At 42.6% G+C, this 24,778-nt stretch overlaps 1 protein-coding gene across 3 annotated transcripts in view; it reads left to right on the top strand.

The window, feature by feature from the left end:
* Positions 1-24,134, top strand: part of LMBRD2 (LMBR1 domain containing 2) — a 40,830-nt gene extending 16,696 nt beyond the window's left edge. Inside the window, exons 5-18 of one of the 3 annotated variants that reach the window (XM_048503385.1) lie at positions 492-659; positions 1,620-1,830; positions 3,227-3,301; positions 4,762-4,875; positions 8,994-9,177; positions 9,640-9,821; positions 10,528-10,661; positions 13,031-13,136; positions 15,554-15,651; positions 16,799-16,902; positions 17,578-17,624; positions 18,639-18,744; positions 19,169-19,298; positions 21,190-24,134. In XM_048503385.1, the coding sequence (XP_048359342.1) occupies positions 492-659; positions 1,620-1,830; positions 3,227-3,301; positions 4,762-4,875; positions 8,994-9,177; positions 9,640-9,821; positions 10,528-10,661; positions 13,031-13,136; positions 15,554-15,651; positions 16,799-16,902; positions 17,578-17,624; positions 18,639-18,744; positions 19,169-19,298; positions 21,190-21,250 (1,720 nt within the window). In that variant the 3' untranslated portion in view covers positions 21,251-24,134. Of the gene's footprint in view, positions 1-491; positions 660-1,619; positions 1,831-3,226; positions 3,302-4,761; positions 4,876-8,993; positions 9,178-9,639; positions 9,822-10,527; positions 10,662-13,030; positions 13,137-15,553; positions 15,652-16,798; positions 16,903-17,577; positions 17,625-18,638; positions 18,745-19,165; positions 19,299-21,189 lie in introns of all 3 variants that reach the window. The other 2 variants (XM_048503384.1, XM_048503386.1) reach the window with 2 other exon arrangements.
* The last annotated feature ends 644 nt before the right edge of the window (positions 24,135-24,778 follow it).

Below are 24,778 nucleotides of genomic sequence, written 5' to 3'. Positions count from 1 at the left end.
TACCATTCTTTTCCCCTTCTGTAAGGAGACTCAAGGTGGCCTACAAACTCTTTTCCCTTCTTTTCCTCACACACCTTGTAAGGTAGGTGGGGCCGAGAGAGTTCTGAACAAACTGTGTCTAGCCCAAGGTCACCCAGCAGGAATGTGGGGGTGGGAGACAAATCTGGTTCACCAGATTGTGGAGGAGTGGGGAATCAAACCCAGTTCTCCAGATTAGAGTCCACCTGCTCGTAACCACTACACCACGCTGGCTTAATAGTCTGGCTTTGAAGAAGAACAGTGTGGACTTTTAAAAATGTGTTTTTTTTTCTGTTTTAGTGGCTATTTACAATTGTTTAAAAATGTGGTAGTTGTATTGCAGTTCCAGTCTTTTGACCGAAAGGTGGACCTATAATTTTTTTTTTAATGAACAAGTTATATAGAGAATTTCTAGTAAAAATAAAAAAACCAAGGATAAAATGGTTTTGCTTAATTCTGTTGTTCACTCCTAGGATTCTGTTACCCTTCATGCAGTCCTATGCTAGGTCAGGAGGTTTTTCCATTACTGGAAAGATTAAAACTGCATTAATTGAAAATGCGATCTATTATGGCACATACCTTCTGATATTTGGAGCATTTTTAATATATGTGGCCGTAAATCCAAACTTCAGCCTGGAATGGTAAGATTAATAAGCTTCTTGTTTTTACATACTTGGGATAAGGGCCGAGTAATCACGTCGCCACTTCTCTTCTTTGCATTTGTGTTATTGACTCAGTCTTTAAGTGCTTTTATGATTACATGTGAAACTCAAACAAAACTTTTTGAGTAGGTCTTTTTAAATGGTAAAAAATAGGCCATGAATCAAGGAGCTACTTGTAACACCCAAAGCTTCTCCCATGGGATCTTTTTTGTTGAATATCAAGCTCCCACGCAATATCACAATCTGCTTTTGAAATGGTTCCAGAAGTGATTTGTCATGAGACAAAGAAGAAAAGTTTGGATTTATACCTCTTCTTTCTCTCCTGTAAGGCACCTTTGTGTGACTTGCAAACTTCTTTCCCTTCCTCTATTTTAAGGACTTTATGGAAATCCATTTGAAAGTAACTCTGAAAAAAACATTTTTTAAAAAAGAGAATTTTAGGTCACCTTTTGGAATCTATCTGGTTGGGTAGATTAAAGCCAAGCATTTGCTTATGACTGCAAAGGTTGACTTTGAGTTTTGTATTTTGTCATTAAATCCAGTAGACCTTTAGTGACTGGCAGGGCAATCCTGTACAGAGTTACTCCAGTCTAAGCCCCATGAGTAACTTTGCATAGGATTGCACTGTGGGAATGTGTTGCTGAAGGTTTTTTCCCATTCTAATAGTTGCAGGTCGAAGCAGAATGGGTTAAAAAACACACACACTTTAGATCTTTAGTCCACTTAATAATTCACATCTGAGGTAAGATAGTCTTACAAGTAGCTAAGATAGTCGCTGGTTGAGAAATTAGCATTTAAAAGTGTTAAGGTAAAAAAGGATGGGTTTAAATATTTTTCAGATACATCCACCTCATTAATGTGTGATCTTGTTTCTGTTTGCACAAACTTTTTTCCCTGATTATTGTGCATTAAAGCATTGTCTACTCTTTTCTGTTCCAGGAACCAACTTCAGACCATTGGGATAGCTGCTGCAAACACTTGGGGTCTCTTTCTTCTCGTCTTGCTGTTAGGTTATGGCCTGGTTGAAATTCCACGTTCTCATTGGAACGGAGCGAAGAAAGGTTACCTCCTGATGAAGACTTATTTCAAGGCTGCTAAGCTGATGACCGAGAAGGCGGATGCCGAAGAAAACTTGGAGGATATAATGGAGGCAAGAGAACTGCTAGCCCTACAAAATGCTGAGTGGGAGATCACATCCGTGGGTAGAAGAGAAGGAAACAGTTGCTACTGATCTTTCCTTGCCCACTGCAGACATATGTTGTCCTTCATCCCATGCCATCCCCATGAGTTTTCTAAGCCACAGGAATGGCCGGGGGGGGGGGGGGGGCACAGAAGGCTGCAGCATAAAAGTGAAGGCAGGCAATATCCACTTCATTTGCCAAATTCTGTCTGCATGTTATTGGAGCCAGCTCATACTCTGCTTCAGGGCGTACGTGTGAGATTTTTGCTTTGTTGTTGAAAACAAGAACAGTTTTTGTTCTGAATGACATATGTGTGACTGTGGAGTCAGCTTTGAGATACATGCCAGGAAGAACCGGTGGCATACCATCAGTAATTGGTGCCCGGGGCAAGTACTTAAAGTGCATCCCCCCCAAATTGCACCCTCTCCCCAAAACTATGCCCCCATCAGGCCACGGCAGTTTGGCCCACAGGAGAGGGAGCAATGCTGCAGCCCCGTGCTTGCTCCTGGGGATGAGGGCGAAAGGTCCAGCGGCGAGGAGAAGCAGCAGGGCCGGGCCAGGCCAGTCCATCCCCGAGCTCCACTCCCGCATTGCCTCCCCTCATTTGAGCCCAGCAGCGGGGAAGGAAAAGGGCCCCAATCCCACCCTGGTCTAAGTGCCCTAGGCTGAGATGGCACCTAGGACTGCTGCGGAAGGTGAAGCCAGCCACAAAATGGCTATCACAGCTTACCTTCAGACACAGAGTGAAGATCTTTATGCTATGGTGACAGCTGCTGCCAAAGCAATCTCTAGTGATCCATTGGAAGCCTTACTGGACAGAAGCTCTAGCTAGCCCAACTCGCTTCCTAGAAACACTTGGCTGGCACTAGGAAAGATGTTGGCAGGTACCGTGGCATCACAGACACTATGTTGGGGACCCAAAATTACTTGCTTGCATCCTCAACTTTCAGTGTCTTTTCTAAATGTCAGATTCCAGCTAAGATCTCAACTGGGTTGGCTAATAGAGTCCCCAGAACTTTGATGATTGATACTTGGGTGCTACTTGAACAGTTGGCTTCCTCCTCCTTGCCTGTCTTCTACCAGGAGAGAAAAAAAGAACTTTTAGAAGTGCATGAGGGTTTTTGCCAAACCTGAAGTAAAAACTTATTTCTTCACATGGTAGAAAGAAATCCCACAGTATTCTTTTATGAAATATTACAAGCTTATTTTCATTTTTACCTTACCAAGTAAATCATGAATGTCATAACAGAGAGGAGTAAAAATGTAGAAAAACTACCCTGAAGACCTTGCAAGGTAGAAAGGTGAAGTATAAAATGTGTTAAGTTAAATAAATTCATTTGTGATCTTTCCCTGTCACGGATACAGGAAGTCCGTAAAGTGAATGAGAGCATTAAGTACAACCACCCCTTAAGGAAATGCGTGGACACAATATTGAAGAAGGTAACTGATGTATTATTATATTTTGTTTTGAAACTGTTGGTGTGTTGAACCATAGAACTGGATTTGTGGTTGCGCTTATCACATTTGTCATGTTGCACTTCTGTTTGACTGCATTAAAAGCAATATTCGAGTTTACATGTAGCATCACAGTTATTTGGATGTTACTTTAACAATATCTCCCGATCTTCCATTTGGGGACAAAAAGAGAAGCCCTTTAATGGTGCAGAGTTGCACCTTTCTAAGTCCATTGAAATCAGTTCTCATAGAATGGTGTAATTCTTCCTAGTGCTGTAAGTATCTCTCTTCAACATGTTGTGTCACAATAGAAGATGGGGACATATTTGATGCTGCAAATGCCTAGTAAACATCATGATGTGACGTCACCCAATGAGTCAGTAATGACTAGTCCTTGCGCCTTTACCTTTTCAAAGCATGTAAAAAGATACCATTTCTGCCCTGTTTATTTTGAATTAATTCAACTGTAAAGCAAAGCAATTGTCTTTAAACATCATTAGTAGATAATGTGTGCATTATGTAGAGAGAAATGCAAAAGTGCTTGTGGGGGTTGCTTTTATTTTTTTAAAGGTAGCATTAAGGTACAGTGCATTTGGGAAAAGTCAGGAATTCCTAAGTGCTCATCAGAAGGCAAGCGGTGGTGATAATCAATTGAAATATTTCCTGAAGAAGGGCTATGGGATATCGACAGGAATCACATGCCCATCAGTTCCTATTTATTGGGGTATGACAATACTAGAGAATTTCCTTGCTGACAGTATCCTTTTAAGGAGCCGTAGTAACGCTATGAATTCCTTGCACTTCCGTTGCCTTAGACTCAGACACAATTTGGCATCACATAAAGAAGAGTTTGAATTTATATCCCCCATTTCTCTCCTGTAAGGAGACAGTCTCCTTTCCCTTCTCCCCCCTCACAACAAACTCCCTGTGAGGTGGGTGGGGCTGAGAGAGCTCTGAAGAACTGTGATACGCCCAAGGTCACCCAGCTGATGTGTGTTGGAGTGCACAGGCTAATCTAGTTCCCCAGATAAGTCTCCACAGCTCAAGTGGCAGAGTGGGGAATCAAACCCGGTTCCCCAGATTAGAGTGCACCTGCTCTTAACCACTACGCCACTGCTGCTCTCTAAAAGTGCACAGATGAGTACTTGAACCTCCTTCATGGTGCTCACTCCCCTCTGCTGAATTAGCACTGCTGATGCTCTAGCCTGGCACTGAAGTGGTTTACTGCCAGCCACATGGTTTCAGCAGAGACCATTCACAGATAACTCTATAGGTCTCTAGCTGGACAATATGTATATTGGAGATGCCGAGAAGCTGGCAGGCGGCAAGGAGGGTGGATAAATGGGCTGTCACCTGCTTTGTCACTTGTTGAAAGTTTGGTTTTAATCATGTCAATGATGTGCTGGAAATGTGTACTTGAGGCATGTGTCACCTTTTCATTTCAGTGTCCCACTGAGTATCAAGAAAGAATGGGCAGAAACATGGATGACTATGAAGATTTTGAAGAAAGGCCTAATACTTACCCGACAGAGAAAGGTCTGGTGAAACTTCACAAGCAGGTAACTAGATAGCTGTGTGGAAGCATGTGAACTGAATGTAATTAGAGCTATTCTTTTTTTTAATTGTTTTTAACTGTTTTTAATTGTTTTTAACTGTTAATTCATATAAACCCTTTCATATGTTTTCCTAGTTATTAACTTGCTTTGATGTACTGTCGAAGGCTTTCACGGCCAGGGTGTCGTGGGTATTCCAGGTTATATGGCCATGTTCCAGTAGCATTTTCTCCTGACGTTTTGCCTGCTTCTGTGGCTGGCATTTTCAGAAGATCTGGTGGAAGTAAAGCAAGTGGAGTATATATAAGAACATAAGAACATAAGAACAAGCCAGCTGGATCAGACCAGAGTCCATCTAGTCCAGCTTTCTGCTACTCGCAGTGGCCCACCAGGTGCCTTTGGGAGCTCACATGCAGGATGTGAACGCAATGGCCTTCTGCGGCTGTTGCTCCCAAGCACCTGGACTGTTAAGGCATTTGCAATCTCAGATCAAGAGGATCAAGATTGGTAGCCATAAATTGACTTCTCCTCCATAAATCTGTCCAAGCCCCTTTTAAAGCTATCCAGGTTAGTGGCCATCACCACCTCCTGTGGCAGCATATTCCAAACACCAATCACACGTTGCGTGAAGAAGCGTTTCCTTTTATTAGTCCTAATTCTTCCCCCAGCAATTTCAATGTATGCCCCCTGGTTCTAGTATTGTGAGAAAGAGAGAAAAATGTATCTCTGTCAACATTTTCTACCCCATGCATAATTTTATAGACTTCAATCATATCCCCCCTCAGACGTCTCCTCTCCAAACTAAAGAGTCCCAAACGCTGCAGCCTCTCCTCATAAGGAAGGTGCTCCAGTCCCTCAATCATCCTTGTTGCCCTTCTCTGCACTTTTTCTATCTCTTCAATATCCTTTTTGAGATGTGGCGACCAGAACTGAACACAGTACTCCAAGTGCGGTCAAACCACGGCTTTATATAAGGGCATTACAATCTTTGCAGTTTTATTCTCAATTCCTTTCCTAATTATCCCCAACATAGAGTTTGCCTTTTTCACAGCTGCCATGCATTGAGTTGACATTCCCATGGAACTATCAACTAAGACGCCCAAATCCCTTTCCTGGTCTGTGACTGATAGCACTGACCCCTGTAGCATGTATGTGAAGTTTGGATTTTTTGCCCCTATGTGCATCACTTTACATTTTGCTACATTGAACTGCATTTGCCATTTCTTAGCCCACTCACCTAATTTATCAAGGTCCGCTTGGAGCTCTTCCATGATCGCTTTGCGGTTCTCACCACACTATATAATTTGGTATCATCTGCAAACTTGGCCACCACGCTACCCACCCCTACTTCCAGGTCATTTATGAATAGGTTAAAGAGCACTGGTCCCAAAACGGATCCTTGGGGGACACCACTCCTTACATCTCTCCATTGTGAGAATTTCCCATTTACACCCACTCTTTGCTTCCTGTTTCTCAACCAGTTTTTAATCCATAGGAGGACTTCCCCTCTTATTCCTTCATTGCTGAGTTTTCTCAATAGTCTCTGGTGAGGAACTTTGTCAAAAGCCTTTTGGAAATCCAAGTAGACAATGTCCACTGGTTCCCCCTTATCCACATGCCTGTTTACACCCTCAAAGAACTCTAGTAAGTTTGTAAGACAGGATTTGCCTCTGCAAAAGCCATGCTGACTCTTTCTCAGCAGGTCTTGCTTTTCTACATGTTTAATAATTTTATCTTTAATGATAGATTCTACTAATTTGCCAGGAACAGATGTCAAACTGACTGGCCTGTAATTTCCTGGGTCCCCCCTAGATCCTTTCTTAAAGATTGGTGTGACATTGGCCATCTTCCAGTCTTCAGGGATGGAGCCTGATTTCAGGGATAAGTTGCATATTAAAGTGAGAAGATCAGCAATTTCATGCTTGAGCTCTTTAAGAACTCTTGGGTGAATGCAATCTGGGCCAGGGGATTTGGTAGCATTTAGTTTATCAATGGCTGCCAGAACTTCTTCCTTGTCTACCACTATCATCGCTAGTTCCTCAGAATCGCCTCCTAAGAAGCTTGGTTCAGGTGCAGGAATGTTCCTCACCTCCTCTTGGGTGAAGACAGATGCAAAGAATTCATTCAGCTTTTCTGCAATCTCCCTGTCATCTTTTAGCACACCCTTTGTTCCTTTGTCATCTAACGGGCCTACCGCTTCCCTTGCTGGCTTCCTGCTTTTGATGTACTTGAAGAACTGTTTGTTGCTGGTTTTGATGTTCGCAGCCATGCGTTCCTCATAATCCTTTTTTGCCTCCCTTATAGCTAACTTACTTCTCTTTTGCCACCATTTGTGTTCCCTCTCATATTCTTCATCAGTCAAACTGGACTTCCATTTTCTAAAAGACATTTTCTTTTTTCTGATAATTTCCTCAACCTCTCTTGTTAACCATGGTGGCTTTCTTTTGGTGGCTTTCTTTCATATACCTGTGAAACATCCAGGGTGGGAGAAAGGACCATTTGCATTGGTTAAAAGTGTTAAGGGTGCAATTTGCAGGTGTAATTTGCTTGTGTTAAGTGGAATCCATCCATTTTAGCATATGTATGTAACACTGAAGTTGCATAATCAATTAGTCGGGGTATCTGCATAGCAGCTGCCTGGCATTTTAATCCATTTGGTTGCTTTCTGCAAAGAGACATTGCTTTGACTTTAGGAGTTCTCTATAGTCTTTGCAAAGCAGTTTGCTCATTAAACTAGATAAGCTGAACATCTGACCTATATAATCATTGAAAGACATTTTTAAAATTTGTACTATGTTGCAAACAGACGTGATATAGCTCAGCAGATAAATATTTAATTTGTTTTTTAATTACTGTTAGACGTGATATCAGTGAACAGCTGGACTCAGAGCGACTAGCAGATATGAAAACAGATATAAAAAATATTCTACCCCAATTTTGGAAGGAAGACAGACAGTAATATCTGCATTAATTGAGGAAATGGGAAATGAAAAAAGTGAAAATGGAAAACAAGTACCTGAGGTTGTAATTATATGTTACAAAGGCTACGTTTGAGAGTGGGAACATAAATTCATAGAATCATAGTGTTGGAAGGAATCATACTCATCATCTTGTACAACCCTATGCTCAATGCAGGATCCAGCCTAAAGCATTCCTAAAGTATGGTCGAAGGCTTTCATGGCTGGAATCACTAGGGTGTCGTGGGTTTTTCGGGTTGTATGGCTGTGCTCTGGTAGCATTTTCTCTCGATGTTTTGCCTGCACCTGTGGCTGGCATCTTCAGAGGAAAACCCACAACATCCCTAAAGTGTTTGTCCAGCTGCTGCATGAAGACTGCCAGAGAGGGGGAGCTTGCCACTTCCCTAGAGAGCTGATGCCACTGGTGAACCACTCTTACTTTAAACGTTCTTTTTGTGACTTCAAACTAGTACCTTTCCATCCATAATTTGTACCATTATTGGGAATCCTATTGTCTGTTGCCAACAGGAACAGCTCCCTGCCCGTATCAAAGTGGCAGCTTTTCAAATGCTTTAAAAGAGAAATTATGTCTTCATGCACGGGGTTCTTTTTTTCTTTTTTGTATCTGTTCTCACGGTAGTGTGGTTGGCTCCCATTTTGATCATGAAAGCAGAAAAAACATGCCACCCGCAGGTACATATTTGTGTGTGTGTGTTTTGTGAACTAACCAAAAGAGAAAACCCCCAGAAAACAGCTTAATACGGGATTGAGTTTTTTCCACGAGGAACTGAATGTTGAGGGCAGCTGCCAGGTAAATGAAGAAGCAAGAGATAGAGGAAGTCAGCCTGTTCAGGTTTCAAAGACCTTATAAAATCCTACAGAGAGAGAGTCCCAATTGGCCATGCTGGCAGGGGTTTATGGGAATTGTCCATGAACATCTGGAGTGCCATAGGTTGGCCACCCCAAATTGTCCCAACTGATCCCCACCTTATATTCGCAAGTGCACACCTTATATTCGCAAGTGTTTTTTTTCCAAACACAGAACTTTCCTCATTCCTGGGTTTATCTGAGTAATTTGCTGGTACAGCGTATTTACTGTTTCATATTTCCCCATCCTGCCTGCTGCTAATGTCATAAATAAGAACAACACTGCCTTTGTTTTGTCAGGTAATATATTCTGTTCAGAGGCATCGTCGTACGCAAGTCCAGTGGCGAATTCTTTTGGAGCAAGCCTTTTACCTGGAGGACGTAGCAAAAAATGAAACCAGCACCGCGCGTCAGTTTGTCCATACCTTTCAGCCTCAAGAACCTGAAAACAAAGTTATCCAGTACCTCTATACACCAACTGTTGGTATGTGCTGTAATGCTGATCATGGAATACATTATCCCCCACCCCCAATCCAAAACACAAAGAAACTAACAAAGAGCCAGTGTAATGTAGGTGTCAGACTAGGATCTGAGAAGATTTGGTTTTATACACCACTTTCTTCTACCTTTAAGGAGACTTAAAGCAGCTTGCAATCACCTTTCCTTCCCCTTCCCACAAAAAGAAATTGTGTATATTTCTGGTATTAAAAGATAAAATAAGTTGATATTGTACAATACTATAGGTATATTTTATGCATTTCTGAGTTTCTGAACTTTTTCTGTCCCGGCTGTTGGCCTTCGCGTGTCGTCTGCAGCTTTGCTAATCTTCCCCCAAATTCCCATTTAATTTCCCATTTAATTTAATTAATGCCAACCTGCAGTATATTAAAACTGTGATGGAGAAAGTCGTGATGTGGAAGGGATAACTGTCCTTGTCCTTTTCCAGAATGGTACTGGGAGTGCCTCCTGCGGCCGTGGTTCCACAGAATCCTTGCCATCGTTTTGGCCGCATTTTCTTTCATTGTTGTGTGGTCGGAATGCACCTTTTTCAGCACCAACCCGGTTTTGTCCCTGTTTGCGGTCTTCATACAGCTGGCGGAAAAGACTTACAACTATTTCTACATAGAGGTCAGTTTGATCAACCCTTGTTGCTACGTGAGACCTCGTTATAGAGATTTTGATTATTACCATTTATTTGTAAAGCGTGGCCACCCAGTATTCATGTAGTTGCACCCCTTTAAGTCCTAGGTAGAACTTTTAAAAAAAATAAGCATTTATTGCATTTAAATCATTTTACTTAGACGGGGGTAGACCATCTGCAGATTCATGACTCGCGACTTTACTTTTTCTTGGCCCAGTTGTGTGATATGGTCTCCAACCTGTATTTATTCCCACCCATAGCCTCAGTATAGTAGGTTTTTCTCTTGTATTTTTGAGACTTTCCGCTACACCCCCCTTTTCTGTGTTTTTCTGTTTTTTACTCCCACCACACCATCATCATAATCATTACAGTTTGATTGTTTTGCTAGGCAACAAACCCCTAATATTCATGGGATTTCACTATTTGTGGTACTTCTGAGATAGATCTCTCCCTACGAGGGGAGACTTAAGGAGCTGGGTATGTTCAGTTTGGTGAAGATTATGCTACTGTCTCATGTTTTTTCCAAATATTACCTGCTGACATGTTTAACTAGCCTGATTTCATATACTGTAATACCTTTCTACAAAGACTGCGCAAAAAAGCGGTAAAGATTAACTAATTTGCTTAGTAAATAAGTGGTAACTTATCTATGCATTTGAATGCAACCTGAATTTCTTTGTCTATTTTTTGTAGATGGCGTGCTTCTTTACCATCTTTTTCCTCAGTATCTGTGTCTACTCTACTGTCTTCAGGATTCGTGTATTTAATTATTACTATTTAGCATCGCACCATCAGACCGATGCATATAGTTTGCTTTTCAGTGGCATGTGAGTAGTCAGCTAAGTTTGTTACTTGAATGGGTTGATTACTTGACTAAAGATGATGCAGATCAAAAAGCCCTTTAACGTATTTGGGGATTGTTCATAACACAGGTGTATTCAGTGTACTGGCCCTTTTTTGCTGTCATCATTGCTGACGTACGGCAACCCTTCGGGGTTTTCAAAGCAAGAGACATTCAGAGGTGGTTTGCTTTTGTCTGCCCCTGTGCTGCGATCCTAGAATTCCTTGGTGGTCTCCCATACAAATATTGACCAGGGTGAATCCTGTTCAGTTTCTGAGATTTAATAAGATGGGGCTAGCCTGGGCTATCTAGGTCAGGGAACTTATTGCTCATTAGAGAGAACTATAATACCGTAGATATTGTAGAAAGCTAGATTCCAGTCTGGTAGCACTATAAAGACCATCCAGATGTTCGGGGTATCAGCTTTTGAGATTGTTGAAAATAAATAAAATCAAAGATTAAACAAAGCTATACCAAAGGTGCCATAAGCAAATCACATGTAGGCAATCCGTCTGTTTGGGGCATCACGATGCACAGGCACATGTACTGTTTTACTCCAGTTTCTGTGCAGCTATGGAAGATCTTGCAACCCTGGCAGAGGAAAAGCAAGGGGGAACTGTGCCCGGGGTGCACACGTGCCCTGCGCCCCTGCTGCGGCGCCGTCCACCCCCGGAACGCCACGCCCCCTCCACTACTCCTCCCAGGGCGTCACACCCCACCCGGCCCCATTGGCGCTATACCACTGAACCCTGGAAGTTTACATCTTTCACATAGTTGGGCAGAGGGTGATTTATTTTAATTAAAACATTAGAATGAACACATGAAGCTGCCTTATATTAACTTGGGCTGTCAAGGACAGTATTGTTTACTCAGGCTGGCAGCAGCTCTCCCCGGTCTCAGTCGGGTTCGTTCCCATCACCTAGTAGCTGGTCTTTTTAACTGGAGATGGTGGGGATGGAACCTGGGACCTTCTGGAGGTCAAGCAGATGTTCCACCACTGAGTCATGGCCCCTCCCTAATAAGCCAAACCGCCCAGCTGTATCTCAGTGAATGTTCTCCTTGTTTCGGTATCGATATTGCAGTAAAATGCAGAATGGCAAATTCTCAATATATGACTGAGAGGATATAGATCACAGGTGTCACAGGTGTCCGGAAAAGGTGTTACTTACAGATCCTTTCATCTGAAATAGCTGCAGAACTGTAGGGCCATCAATTCAAAATAAAACTTTCCTGTGCTTATCTAGGAGCTATTTACAAAATCAATATGGAACAGCCAACGTAAAACTTGATTGAGCAAACCATTGTAAGCATACCTGTCCGGAGGTCTACCTCCTCCTGTGTCTAAGGCAATGGGCCCCAGTCTGATAAATACCTTGTCTCTTACTAAATTACCCACGCAGCAGTGCTGCTGTAAAGCATACTGTTGGAAAAGGCAGTAAGACTAAATGAATTTGAACCTGTGTATCCAGAGAGAAGATTTTACCCACACTTTAAAAGTATTGAGATGGGATGTAGTTTGTTAAGGGACAGGTAGAACAAGATACCATACATTCCAAAAAATAAATCTGGTCATTACCTATAAGTGTCTGACAACCACATGGTGAAAAACCAAATCACTTGGGAAAATGCCCCCCCCCCCCCCCGCACTTACTTTAACAAATGGAGCAGCTTGAGAAGAGGCCAGAGACCTGCCTTCCAGGCTTCAAACAACTTGGTGGGAACTACATTTCCCAGGGTCTCCTGGGAAATGTAGTTCCCAGGAGGCCGTTTCAGCCTGGAAGGGAATACAGGCAGTCCTCTGGCCTCTTCTCAAACCTGCTCCGTTTGTTAAAGTAAGTGCGGGGGGGGGAAGCGTTGCGGGGAGGGGGCAAATCACTGACTCGCGTATAAGTCAAGGGGGGCATTTTTTCAGCCTAAAAAAGGGCTGAAAAACTCGACTTATGCTCGAGTATATACGGTAGACGTTTTGCTGTTAGGCTCTTGAAGTTAGTGTGATACCAGCTCAGTAATCATTGAGGCAGCAATTGCTCCATCTTCCTGGCCTCCTTGCTGATTCAGCAGCTTGTAAATTTGGTTAGATCTTTCCTTGTGGTTTTTGCCTTTCCCTCCTCCCCTGGTTATTCCCTGTCAAGAGCTAAATCTTTATTAAGGGTGCCAGGGAGATTTAAAGTTGGAATTTTAAAAAAATGTTTTTAACTGTATCACTCTCTCCATATTGTTTTGTTAATGTTTTATTTAAGATGTGACCCGCCCTCAGCCCAACTGCAGTTGGGAAAGGCTGGGCTGTAAGTCTAATGATAGATGAAGAGGATGCCCAAGGAAATGGCTTCAGTTTGTCCTATTTCTTTTATGCAGGCTGTTTTGCCGTCTCACCCCTCCCTTGTGTCTGAATTTCTTGGGCTTGACTCATATGGATTCATCGATTTCTCACAAAAAGACCGAGCCAACTGCATATACATCTGTAAGTAAACCAGCACAATAAATTGTGCTGCAGACTTCGTGCTGCTTTTTCTGCTTTTTCTGCTTTTGCTGCTTTTTCACAAATTCTAAATTGGTTTTGAAGTAGTATACTAACAGCCCAATCCAGATCTGCCGGCTGGGCAGAAACAGTGTGCTCTGGCACTGCCTTGCTCCCTCCAAAGGGCTTCTCCACAGCTTCTGGATTAGACACCATGGAGGTATGTGGTGCCCGCTGGCGGGGGTGGGCACCCTCGCCGATGCATGGCTGCACCAACTCCAGAGATGGGTCCACACACCCACCCACCCCCTGACTGGTTTTGTCTGCTATGGTTTCTATTAACATGTTTCCAGGCTCATCCTGGCTTGTGCCAGGAAAGGGCAGGGTAGAAATCTAATAAAATAAAATTAAAATACTGATTTCGGAGCTCGATAATTGCAATAACACAACATTTTTCAATATTAAATTATTTCTACTGATCAGGTTTTTGTCAGAACCGTATGTTATTTCAGCACAAGGCTTTGAATAAGGTCCAGGGGACATTCATTGAAAATGCTGGGGGGAAGAATTAGGACTAATAAAAGGAAACACTTCTTCACGCAACGTGTGATTGGTGTTTGGAATATGCTGCCACAGGAGGTGGTGATGGCCACTAACCTGGATAGCTTTAAAAGGGGCTTGGACAGATTTATGGAGGAGAAGTCAATTTATGGCTACCAATCTTGATCCTCTTTGATCTGAGATTGCAAATGCCTTAACAGTCCAGGTGCTTGGGAGCAACAGCCGCAGAAGGCCATTGCGTTCACATCCTGCATGTGAGCTCCCAAAGGCACCTGGTGGGCCACTGCGAGTAGCAGAGAGCTGGACTAGATGGACTTTGGTCTGATCCAGCTGGCTTGTTCTTATGTTCTTATGTCCGAGTTCTGCCTGAGTCCTCATTCCATGCCATTATTCTGTTGCATTATATATTTGGCTGCTGCAAAATGTTCTTCAAAGGACATTTTGCAACAGCCAGAGTTTTACAGGGTAGACTGCTGGTTTCAAATCATTGCCGTTCAAACTCTTGTACATTTTGGAAGCACAGACATATGGAATTTATGTTCCACTAGCCTTAAAATTTGTACGAGACCGGTACACATCCGGGTTCTGGTTAGCTTAGTGGACTTTGATTATATTGTACCGGACCTTTGCTTGGTACTACTCAGGATTTTTATCATCGTTATTAGGGTCTGTATTTCAGATACGCTGTTGTACCGTTGTATTGTTTGTGGTTTGGGACATGTATTATACTTATAACAAGATTTCAACTAAAAATGGACAGCAATTGCTGTGAACCTTCTTCACTGTAATTTCTATTGGGTTGTGCTATGTGCACTATTACCCATTTTTTCAAATGTTGTGTTATATATTTAGCCCGGCTGTCGATTTTAAACCTACCCATACTTGGTATCAAAATCAGCAGAACAAAATGTCTGCTATTACTATATAATTATTCCACACCAGTTTACCTCGGAGGTTAAAACAATACATCGAAGCTCTGCCATAAATGTTTGGCTTTCCATGATACATATAGAAGCTTATCCCATAGACTCACCAAGCTTATATCTCAGAATGCGTTCACAGCAGATTCGGCCTTACACTGAAATATGCAGTACTGAAGTCATCTGTTGCGTTATGGATTGAAGTAGCATCTTAAACAGCACCTTAAACAGAGAGCCAGTGTGGTGTGGTGGTTAAGAGCAGGTGGATTCTAATCTGGAGAACCAGGTTTGATTCCCCACTCCTCCACCTGAGTGGCAGAGGCTTATCTGGTGAACCAGATGTGTTTCCGCACTCGTACATTCCTGCTGGGTGACCTTGGGCTAGTCACAGTTCTTTGGAACTCTCTCAGCCCCACCTACCTCACAAGGTATATGTTGTGGGGAGAGGAAGAGAAAGGAGTTTGAAAGCCACCTTGAGTCTCCTTAGAGGAGAGAAAGCCAAACTCTTCTTGTACTACTTGGAGACAAGGGCAGGTTACTGGCAGTTAGTCAGCAGGTGGCAGCATAGAGCAATATGTGGAACTACACTGAGTTTTGGTTTTTTTATATTGAAATTAAATGTTAATATCAGACAGTGTATACTCCTATTTTAACTGATGGCTCTATTATAAATTGATTAAAATCTAGGAAGGACAAGTAATATGCTGAATAAGTAATACTTGATTATCATCTATTGCAGATTATTACACAGTTTCTTAGAGTATTAGTAACTATCCGCAGTACTCAGACAGATGGATTCTACTGGAATATATGTCACATTACCTTAAAGACAACATTAAAAATTGTATAAGCAGTAATCAAAATTGGGCTATAAAAATCTTAGCCTAAGACAAGGCCATAGTAACCTCTGTTGCTTTCTACTCCCTTCTCCCTCCCTAGATTATGGGATCAATGAAAGTATTATCCTTCGTTGCAGATGGGTTTTATATCTATTATCCCATGTTGGTTGTCATTCTCTGTATCGCTACTTACTTCAGGTAAGTGACTGCTAGGGTAGGTGTGTTTTATTTGCTTAGATATTGATACCTCTCCATGTCCTAATGAATGTATGTGTCACATGCCTGATTTGAGTTCCTTGGAAAGTGTTTATAACCAGTTGCAATGTACAGGGTGGGTTAGAGGATAAAATAAGAGAAAGGTGTAAGCCACTTTGGATCCCGGGGGCGGGGGGGGGGCAGGTGAGGTCACATTACATTGTTTACTAGGTGGACTCTATTTACAGGTTGGTTTGCCTTATCTTTCCCAATCATCTAGACTTTACCCCCAGCAAGCTGGGTACTGATTTTACTGACCTTGGAAGGATAGAAGGCTGAGTCCACCTTGAGCTGGCAACCTGGAACTGACTTCCAATGGGATCAAACTTAGATCGTGAGTGGCTGCAGTGGTGTAGGTTACCACTGTGAGCCACTGGGAAGAAAAGCAGGGTATAATTGAAATAAATAAATAAAGGTTTATACCTTTTAGCTGTCGTAATTCTTAGATATTCCTAAGATCAAGATTGCAGATTTCATGCTTTTGTTTCCTTTGCACTGAATATTTATGGTCTCAGAAGTAGCCGTTGTCCTGTTCGTCGTATGTTTTTATTTAACTTGAGCAAGCGTGTTCGTTTCTCAAAGATGTGTTTCATCACTTAGGACAGGGTGTCTGTTCAGATTCTTTCAGGTCTTTAGATTCAAGTCCAGTAGCACCTTAGAGACCAACAAGGTTTTTGGGTTATAAGCTTTCGAGAGTCAACCTTGACTCTGAAAAGCTTATATTGTACGAAAATTTTCTTGGTCTCTAAGGTGCTAATGGGCTCTTGATCATCTACTGCAAGTCAACATGGCTACCCTTCCTGAAACTCTGTTAGAACCTAAGCTCTGCCAAGTTCTGGAGGAGGCCTTGGGTTCACACTCATTCCACTAACAATGGACTAATTGGATTTGTTTGAGGATGGGATCTCCATGTTCCTCTGGTAGTAGAGAGAGCAAAGAAGCAACACAAGAAGCAGCTAGTAGTAATATGAAGAACTCTTTGCAGACTGGCCCCAAGAAGAATTCTGGGAACAAAGTAACAACAGAGGAATTCTGCATTTCAGTTTCCCTCCTTTGAGCAACAAAACATTTTTATCATTCATTTTATCAGTCTAGGGACCCGGTGTTTGAATCTTCTGGGGTTCCAGCAGTTCATGGGAGAAAATGAGATGACCTCAGACTTAATAGATGAAGGAAAAGAATTAATCAGAAGAGGTAACATACATTTTTAATATTTTGCTTTGCAATCAATTCTATCCTCATTAGGTACAAAAAACCTCAGACTGTAGTTCCTCGTTGCTTTTTTGCCCTTGGATTGCCTTCTTACGGGGCACTTGGTCTCAAAAAAGTCCAGTCAATCTTTATTGGCATATCAGCAATATCAAAAAGTTATCAACCGGACATTCCTGAAAAGGTCACGAGCAGGGCATGAAAGTGACAGACTTCTGTCTTTTAGCAAGCACTATCTGCTAGTTAGTGACATATGCTTGGAACATGAAGAGCTGCTTTGAAAATATAAACCTGGCCCATAAAGGTAACCCATTTGTGTCTTGCAGATGTGTAAGTGCTCAGGCCCTTGTGGAATGCCACTGTGACGTGCGCACATCTGCTACGCACACATGCATTCTGTCCCTTTGTACTGCAGTGACTTTTGCCTTTCCTGCAGCTGCATTGAATCCATTCCATGCTACAGTTGCACTGGTGCTCCAGCAGCTGATGCACAATGCTTTAATTTGAGAATATTCATCCCCCATCACACTTGTCTAGGTATTTAGACCCCTCCGTCCACGTGATCTGGTTCCCAGGGTGTGTTGTGTTATGTAAAAAAAATTGGCTGACTTAATACATGCTTATCCCAACGTAAAATTAAATACGCGTATTTCTCCATAGAAAAAAGGAGACGGCAAAGGCAGGAGGAAGGTGAAAACAGAAGAAGGGTAAGCGGAGCAGGCAGTATTTTTCCTAAGTCCATAAAAGTAAAAAGTATTTGAGACGGTGTTGCTTATTTAAGATTATGTGTAATTCAGTCCCGTGCAGAAATAGGAACATATCCTGAACATAGCACCGGACTCCTGGATGCTTAACTCTGCAGCCTTAATCATATTATGTAGAACTTTTGTCAGTTATTTGCTGCACTAAAAAAAAAGAACTTCGTGCATTGTTTCTCTGACTAAGAAGGAGTCCAGTCCATGGCAGAGGATAGTCGGGTGGCGGACTGCGATGGTGCAGCCGCATTGCCTCGAAAGAGGTTCCCAGCAGCACGGCAAGGCAAAAAAGAGACATTTATCTCCAGCTTGTCTGAAACCTCCCTATGTAGTCCAGTGGGCTGAGCTGCACTTTTAGCTGGTGTGAGCCCCATGAGTGCTGGCGTGGGCTCTTGCAGCGGAGGAACACCATCACAGCGACTGCAGTGGCGGCCAGGTGCCAGCATAGGTGCCACTTGCGCTGTTTGAACTGTCAGTGATACTGACGGTGGGTTATGCCAGCTCCACAGCCCCCCCCCCCCCCCCCCCGCCGCAATGGATTGCACTGTTACTATTCATTAACTGAAAGTGGATCCTTCAGGATTCCACCATGGGGCTATTTATAATTTACCAAAGTCTTCCACAGAAAAAAAGTTTAAATTCTAGAGACATTGGCCCCGTCCGCACACACAAAATAATGCGTTTTCAAGCCACTTTCACAACTGTTTGCAAGTGGATTTTGCTACTCCGCACAGCTTCAAAGAGCACTGAAAGCAGTTTCAAAGTGCATTATTCTGCATGTGCAGAATGAGCCATAGGCTCATTGGTTTTGTTATTCTTCTTTTACTAGACTTGATTTCAGAAAATTGGAGAGCCACTCTTTAACACTCTTGGAAGAATATTCTGGCCACCTTATTTAGATGGTGGACGGATCATTCTTTAACATGACAACTGTACAAGCCTGTGTGTTTTTGTATTTTTTGTCAGGAGTGGAAAGAACGATTCGGGAACAACCGTGAAGATTCTGCTAGAAGCAGAAATGTTCAAGCAGACCAAAAAGAGTCCAGCTTCACAGAAACTAATACAAATAGGCGTAAGTATTCTCTGCTCTGGCTGTGGCTAAAATTCAAACTGTGCTGACATCATACCACTGTGTTTTATTTTTACACTGAGTTACTTTCAGCCATCACAGAGCATCAGCCTACAGGATATTATTTCATTCTGAGACAAACCTGGGCTGGGCAAGATTGTTGCCACTGAAGGATCATTTACTATTCTTTCTCTCTGTCAGATGCAAGCACTGGGTTATTATTGATGATGTATGCTGAGCAGATTATGTTTACAGGGTAATTTGCTATTGAATTCCCCATCCGTCTCATATATGTTTTACTTGCACATTCGCATCCATCTCGTATATTTTTTACTTGCACAGTATTAGTGTATTGTCAAGTCTCTAGCCTGCTTTTCTTTATCATTGGTCCAAAATACTATAAAACGTTTTGGTTTCGTTGCAGCAGTTGCATCTAAGTACACCAGAGCAAATGGGAGGAATGAAAGAGATAGAATCGAGCTACTACAGGACGCAGAACCCTTGGATTTTAATGCTGATTCCGTCAGTGAAGATCCTCTTGACTCAGACTCAGGAAGGTGAGGAATATTCAGAGTTCAAAAAGCAATTGGAGGAGGGAAGGAGGTGTTCTAAAACCTGCAGTTAGTGAAAAGGCACGAATCCATAAACAGTTAATTTCCTTGGTCATCAGGAGTTTATTCCAGTAGGTTAGTCTAGTTCAGTGGTGGTGAACCTATGGCACTTCAGATGTTCATGTACTACAATTCCCATCAGCCCCTGCCAGCATGACCAATTTAAGGCCTTTAAGGCCATTAGCGGCATTGGGCCTACATATCTGAGGGATCGCATCTCCCTGTACTGCCCTACTAGGGCCCTCCGCTCTACGGAGGAGCGGTTGCTGGAAATCCCTGGCCCAAAAAAGATCCGGCTGGCCTCAACAAGGGCCAGGGCTTTTACTACCCTGGCCCCTACCTGGTGGAACATGCTCCCTAAGGAGACCAGGGCCCTGCGGGACCTTCAGAGTTTCCGCAGGGCCTGTAAAACGGACCTGTTCCGCCAGGCTTTTGGCCAGCCCGGATGACCATCTGACCCCCATACCATCTTGGTCTCCCGTGGGCGGGAATGGGGTTGGGATAAGTCGCCATCTGTAAATTATAAATTTTAAATTGTTTAAATTCTATTAATTTAAAATTGTTATAGATTGTTTTATATTTGTATTATGATGTTGATGTACACCGCCCTGAGCCCTTCGGGGGAGGGCGGTTTAAAAATGAAATAAAAAAAAAATTGGCCACGGGTCTAGGGCTTCTTTTTCTCAGTCATCACAGAGTGCGGCAGACTGTTAAGAGCTGGCATGTGGATAGGGAGACAAATTGAGGACTAAACAGTTAGGAGCCCTGCCACCCTACTCCTCCACCACTGTCCTAATAGAAGCTCATGTGCTTGAACACAAAATTCTCCATTGAGCACAAGGACATCTGGGTTTTGTCCTTGTGTCCAATCAGGGAAACAGGAATCTTAAATTGATTGACAGCTTCCCTCTTGTTCTAGGACCGCCCTCTGGGCTCCAGTTTCCTTCCTGCTTCCAGGGAGAGCGGACGACTACTGTTGCCTGCCCTCTATTCTAAATTCTGATCTACTCAACACCTTTTTAAAGTTTGCCTTTTTACTTGCCTTGGTCAGGGAGAGGTCCATGGTCCCCTTTGTGGACCACGGGTGGAAATGACTCTAGTGCACAGGTGTCAAACTCGCAGCCCTCCAGATGTTATGGACTACAGTTCCCATCATCCCCTGCCAGCATCGTGCTGGCGGGGATGATGGGAACTGTAGTCCATAACATCTGGAGGGCTTCGAGTTTGACACCTATGCTCTAGTGCCTTTAGCACCAGTAGGCCTAAATCCACCTCAGCAGCACCCCCTACCACCACCACCCCTCATGTGCTTGGATACACCATTTCCCCAAATTCTCTTATTTTGTTGGTTTTTTCCCCCTTGCTCAGGTGCTCAGTCTCAGGCAGTGAGGGTTTTATTTTAGTGGGGAGGAGGGTTTTACAAAGCAGTATTTGTCTTTTGGTTAGTTGTGATCTACTGCCCTATATAGCCCCTCGGCCATCACGCTCGCTGTTGGAAGGAACAAAATCAGAGCTTGAGAGGAAGTTGAGGCAGAAAAGAGCAAATTATACATGCAAATAAATCAGCTATTTTTTAGCATTGCAAGGAACAAGATAGCCTAAACTTGTCCTGCTTATTTTTTTTCTAAATCCATAAAGTAGACTGGGATCTTTATATTCTAAATGCCACTCTGAATTTTCTGCTTTTTTTGCCACTTGAGGTAAACAGTAGAATTCTGGTAACTGTAGAGTTGTGACTTAGCTTCTGTGAGATCTCCCCGGTTGTTTGTTTGTTTTTAAAGCTATAAACTTTCAACTCTCTGTTTTAAGTTACATAGAGCTTTCTTGTACCCTGCAGGTATCAACCGGGTGGAAGATATCTGTCAATGTCGCGAAGCCGAATATTTGATGACGTCTAAGCCCATGAGTGTTGCATCCATTGCTTTGGGGGATTCTATTTTAGTAACATATCCTGCAACCAAAACGACCTCTGAAAAACGAAGGGTGGGGAATGAAGGAATTTTATTTCTTAGAAATGCACTTTGTGTACCAAGTCGCCCTAATCCATGATGGGCCAAGTGTTGGTCTCCAAAACTGGGAACACATCAGCAGTGCCTTTCCCTTGTTTTCCCCCCTTCAATAACCCATCCCATTTTTGCCATCTTGGGGCAATAGTTGTGTGAGCTATAGGTAGATGCAGGGGATAAAGAGGTTTGATATTAAAGCGGGTCTAGGAAAAGAAGGGACGGGGTAGAGAACAGTAAGATGCTAGGCAGAGAGCATAGGGACGAAGAACCTGGGTTCTTGGCCCTGGTGTTGGTATTATACTGGAGATCTCTTCAGAAAGGGCTGCTACAATTCACTCATGTACAGGAAGGCGTGGCGTGATGCATAAAAGACAGACAGCATCTCACAGTTTTAGATATGGATCAGGGAAATAATTCTAAATTAAAGGGCAATGTTTTATTTTTGAATGAACCAGTGCAGAGCTCAAGCTGAGCTGTCTTCTGCTTTTGAGATTATTTGTTTTTTTTCCTTTGGGGGACTCTTGATTTTGGGGAAGGTAATTTGCATTCTAATATAGTCATGTCATCAGTGCTAATGCAGAACAGTTCACCAGAGTGCTATATTTCAGTGAAAGCTTGCAGACGATCGTCTATAAGACTTAGAATATTGGGCTCTTGTCTGGTCACAGGCTGGTCTTCGGCTCATGTTCTTGAACGGCTGGAGACGTTTCAGTACAAATTTGTCCAAAACCATTTGGCATAATCTGAAACGCCTGCACATCAGTCACCAGAACTGAGAATGATTTCTGTCCTTCTCATATGCATATGAGTGACGTTAACAATTCTGTTGGGCTTTTGCGCCCATGCATGCTAACAGTTCCTGGCACTGTTTTATACTTTAGAGTTTTATACTTTAGAGTACACACACTAGCACAGGTTCAATGAAACCCACCACAAATACTACTTTTGAAAACCTTGTATAGCAGCTGCTGCGAAGAATCTTTTGGCTCAACCACTTATAATCGAGTCTGTTCACAAAGCTTGAATTGACGCTGCAGACTTCATCTCTTCAAAAAAATACTGTACAGTTCAGATAGTTCTTGTGACGTGTGAAACTCTGCTTTGCCTTTTAATAACTGGATTTCTGTAGCGTGATCCGGGCTGCGCCACGATTTTTATTGCCTTTCACGAGACATCCGCATCTTAACAGTGCCTGTGCTTTTTGGAGCCATCCTGGCTCTGATAGAAGCTCATGTGCTTGAACATCCTGCAGATGAATAAGTGCTTCATGCTTCAGATGCAGATTCAAGAAACATCAGTTTGCAAGCGGCACGGACAAAACATTTTGCTTCACTGTGTTCATGTTGTAGTACATTTATGGGGGCCACTAAAACCTCAAATGAGATCAAAAGGCAAATACGTGAACTGGAGAAAAGTGTGTTTTGTGCTTTGTTAGTACTCTTTAATGTAAAAAAAAGAAGACAGTCGCTAGACACACGCAAAGGCTCAAGCGTGTCATCTGCCCTGTTTCATATGTGAAAAGGTGTTGCCTAAATTCATTGTGGATTTCTTGGGTGTTAAAAAAACAAGTGATACGAGTGCATTGTATGCTAAACAATAAGGCTCTCAACCTTGCACACAGGCTGATTTCTGTTGATTTCATTTGGGCTTCAGCAGCATAAATTGTGCACAAAAACGTGCAGCCTTAGACTTTTACCGGACATTATGAGGAACACAGAGCTGCTGTTAATGTTCTCTTTCCTGCTCTTCCTCAAAAGGTCTGGCAAAGCACCAAGCCAGGTATGAGATCAAGCTGCTGTGTGTTGACCTGTTTTTGCTTTGTATCGTTGGTCATCAGGCAGAGCAGCGCAACGTGAATGCTATGTGACTCCGTTATGGTGATGCTATGTGACTCCGTTATGCCTACCTAAAGTTGAGGAGGAGGAACTAAGAGAAACACAGCTTTGTATCTCTTTTATAACATCTAGTTAAAAGTCTTTTAGCCTTCATCATTGGGAAGAATCAGTGTCTAAAGTGATTCATGGTAGCTTCAGTGAAGTGAATTTAAATAATGCGTGTATTGAAAGTGAATGGTAAAATTACATTACCTGTCTTACAAAGATTTGTGATACAATTGTCGTGGGTTCAGGAACTGAGATCCCTGTGTGCGTTTATGTGGGTGCCTAAATAAATGCAAGATTGAGCCAGTGCTGAACCCCAACACATGCCTGGGTTGAAAGTGAATGGTAAAATTATGTTACCTGTCTTACAAAGATTTGTAATACAACTGTCGTAGAGTCAAGAACTGAGATCTTTTCCCGTATTTATATAGGCACCTAAATAAATGTAAGATTCAGCCAATGCTGAACCCCGACAAATGCCCATCTTGGAAATCAGACCCACAAGTATATCTTATTTGCAGAAATAATCTCTTTAAAATGTGGTTTCTATGAACAAATCCGGGAACAAATCTAGAGGTTTTAGCTCAGCAAGAGATAATTATATAAAATTGTTAGCATTCATTTCGGAAAGGATTTGCAAACAACAGTTGGCAGTATTGATATGTTTTCTTAATAACAGGGAACTCGCCATCCAAGTAGCAATTAGCATGTGTCTGGGGAATTCATGAAATTTGGGCTTGTTCCTACGTAGTTTTTACATCATATCTGTGCATCAGAAAGCCTTCAGAATCTTTTATGAGTTTAAAGTCACTTCTATCACCATAATAGTAGGAAAAGTTACTTTTAGAAATATCTGAGAGAACCATGGAGCCTACTGTGGGTTGTTGTTTTTTAAATCACCCACAGTGGCTTGTTTTTAATAACTCACTGCTTTTTATTGGTGGAATTTTTGTGACAAGAAAAATAAATCTTGCAGCAAGACTACTGAAAACTCACTTGATTTCCAGTTATATTGGCTTCAATGCTGGATATCAGATTTAGCAGCTCAGCTCTCCTTTGGTGAAAGATAAAGCAGGAAATTCACTTGTGACTTCCATTGAAGTCTACATAGGCCCTCCTACGGACAGTTGTTGTGGGGTGGGGGTCTCTTGGAACAATTGTCAGAATGAGCAGAGGTGTATTGGCGTTATGACAACGTGCTATGCTTCACTGGAAATACCATTTTGGGAAAAGCACTCACGCATTACTAATACTCTGAACCAGCCCCTTGTCTGAGGACTCTGGGGTGATTTTCCAAAATGAGGCCACGGGGCAGCGTAAGATTGCTGGTTGCCGGCGTTAGGATTGAATCCCTAGAGCACAGGTGTCAAACTCGCGGCCCTCCAGATGTTATGGACTACAGTTCCCATCATCTCCCGCCAGCATCATGCTGGCAGGGGATGATGGGAACTGTAGTCCATAACATCTGAAGGGCCGCGAGCTTGACACCTGTGCCCTAGAGACCTGAAATGTACAATGCTGGAGTTGCTAGCAGTGACTT

This window comes from Sphaerodactylus townsendi, linkage group LG07, assembly GCF_021028975.2.
Source record: "Sphaerodactylus townsendi isolate TG3544 linkage group LG07, MPM_Stown_v2.3, whole genome shotgun sequence".
Lineage (NCBI taxonomy): Eukaryota > Metazoa > Chordata > Lepidosauria > Squamata > Sphaerodactylidae > Sphaerodactylus > Sphaerodactylus townsendi.
This window is presented reverse-complemented; position numbering and strand designations above follow the sequence as displayed.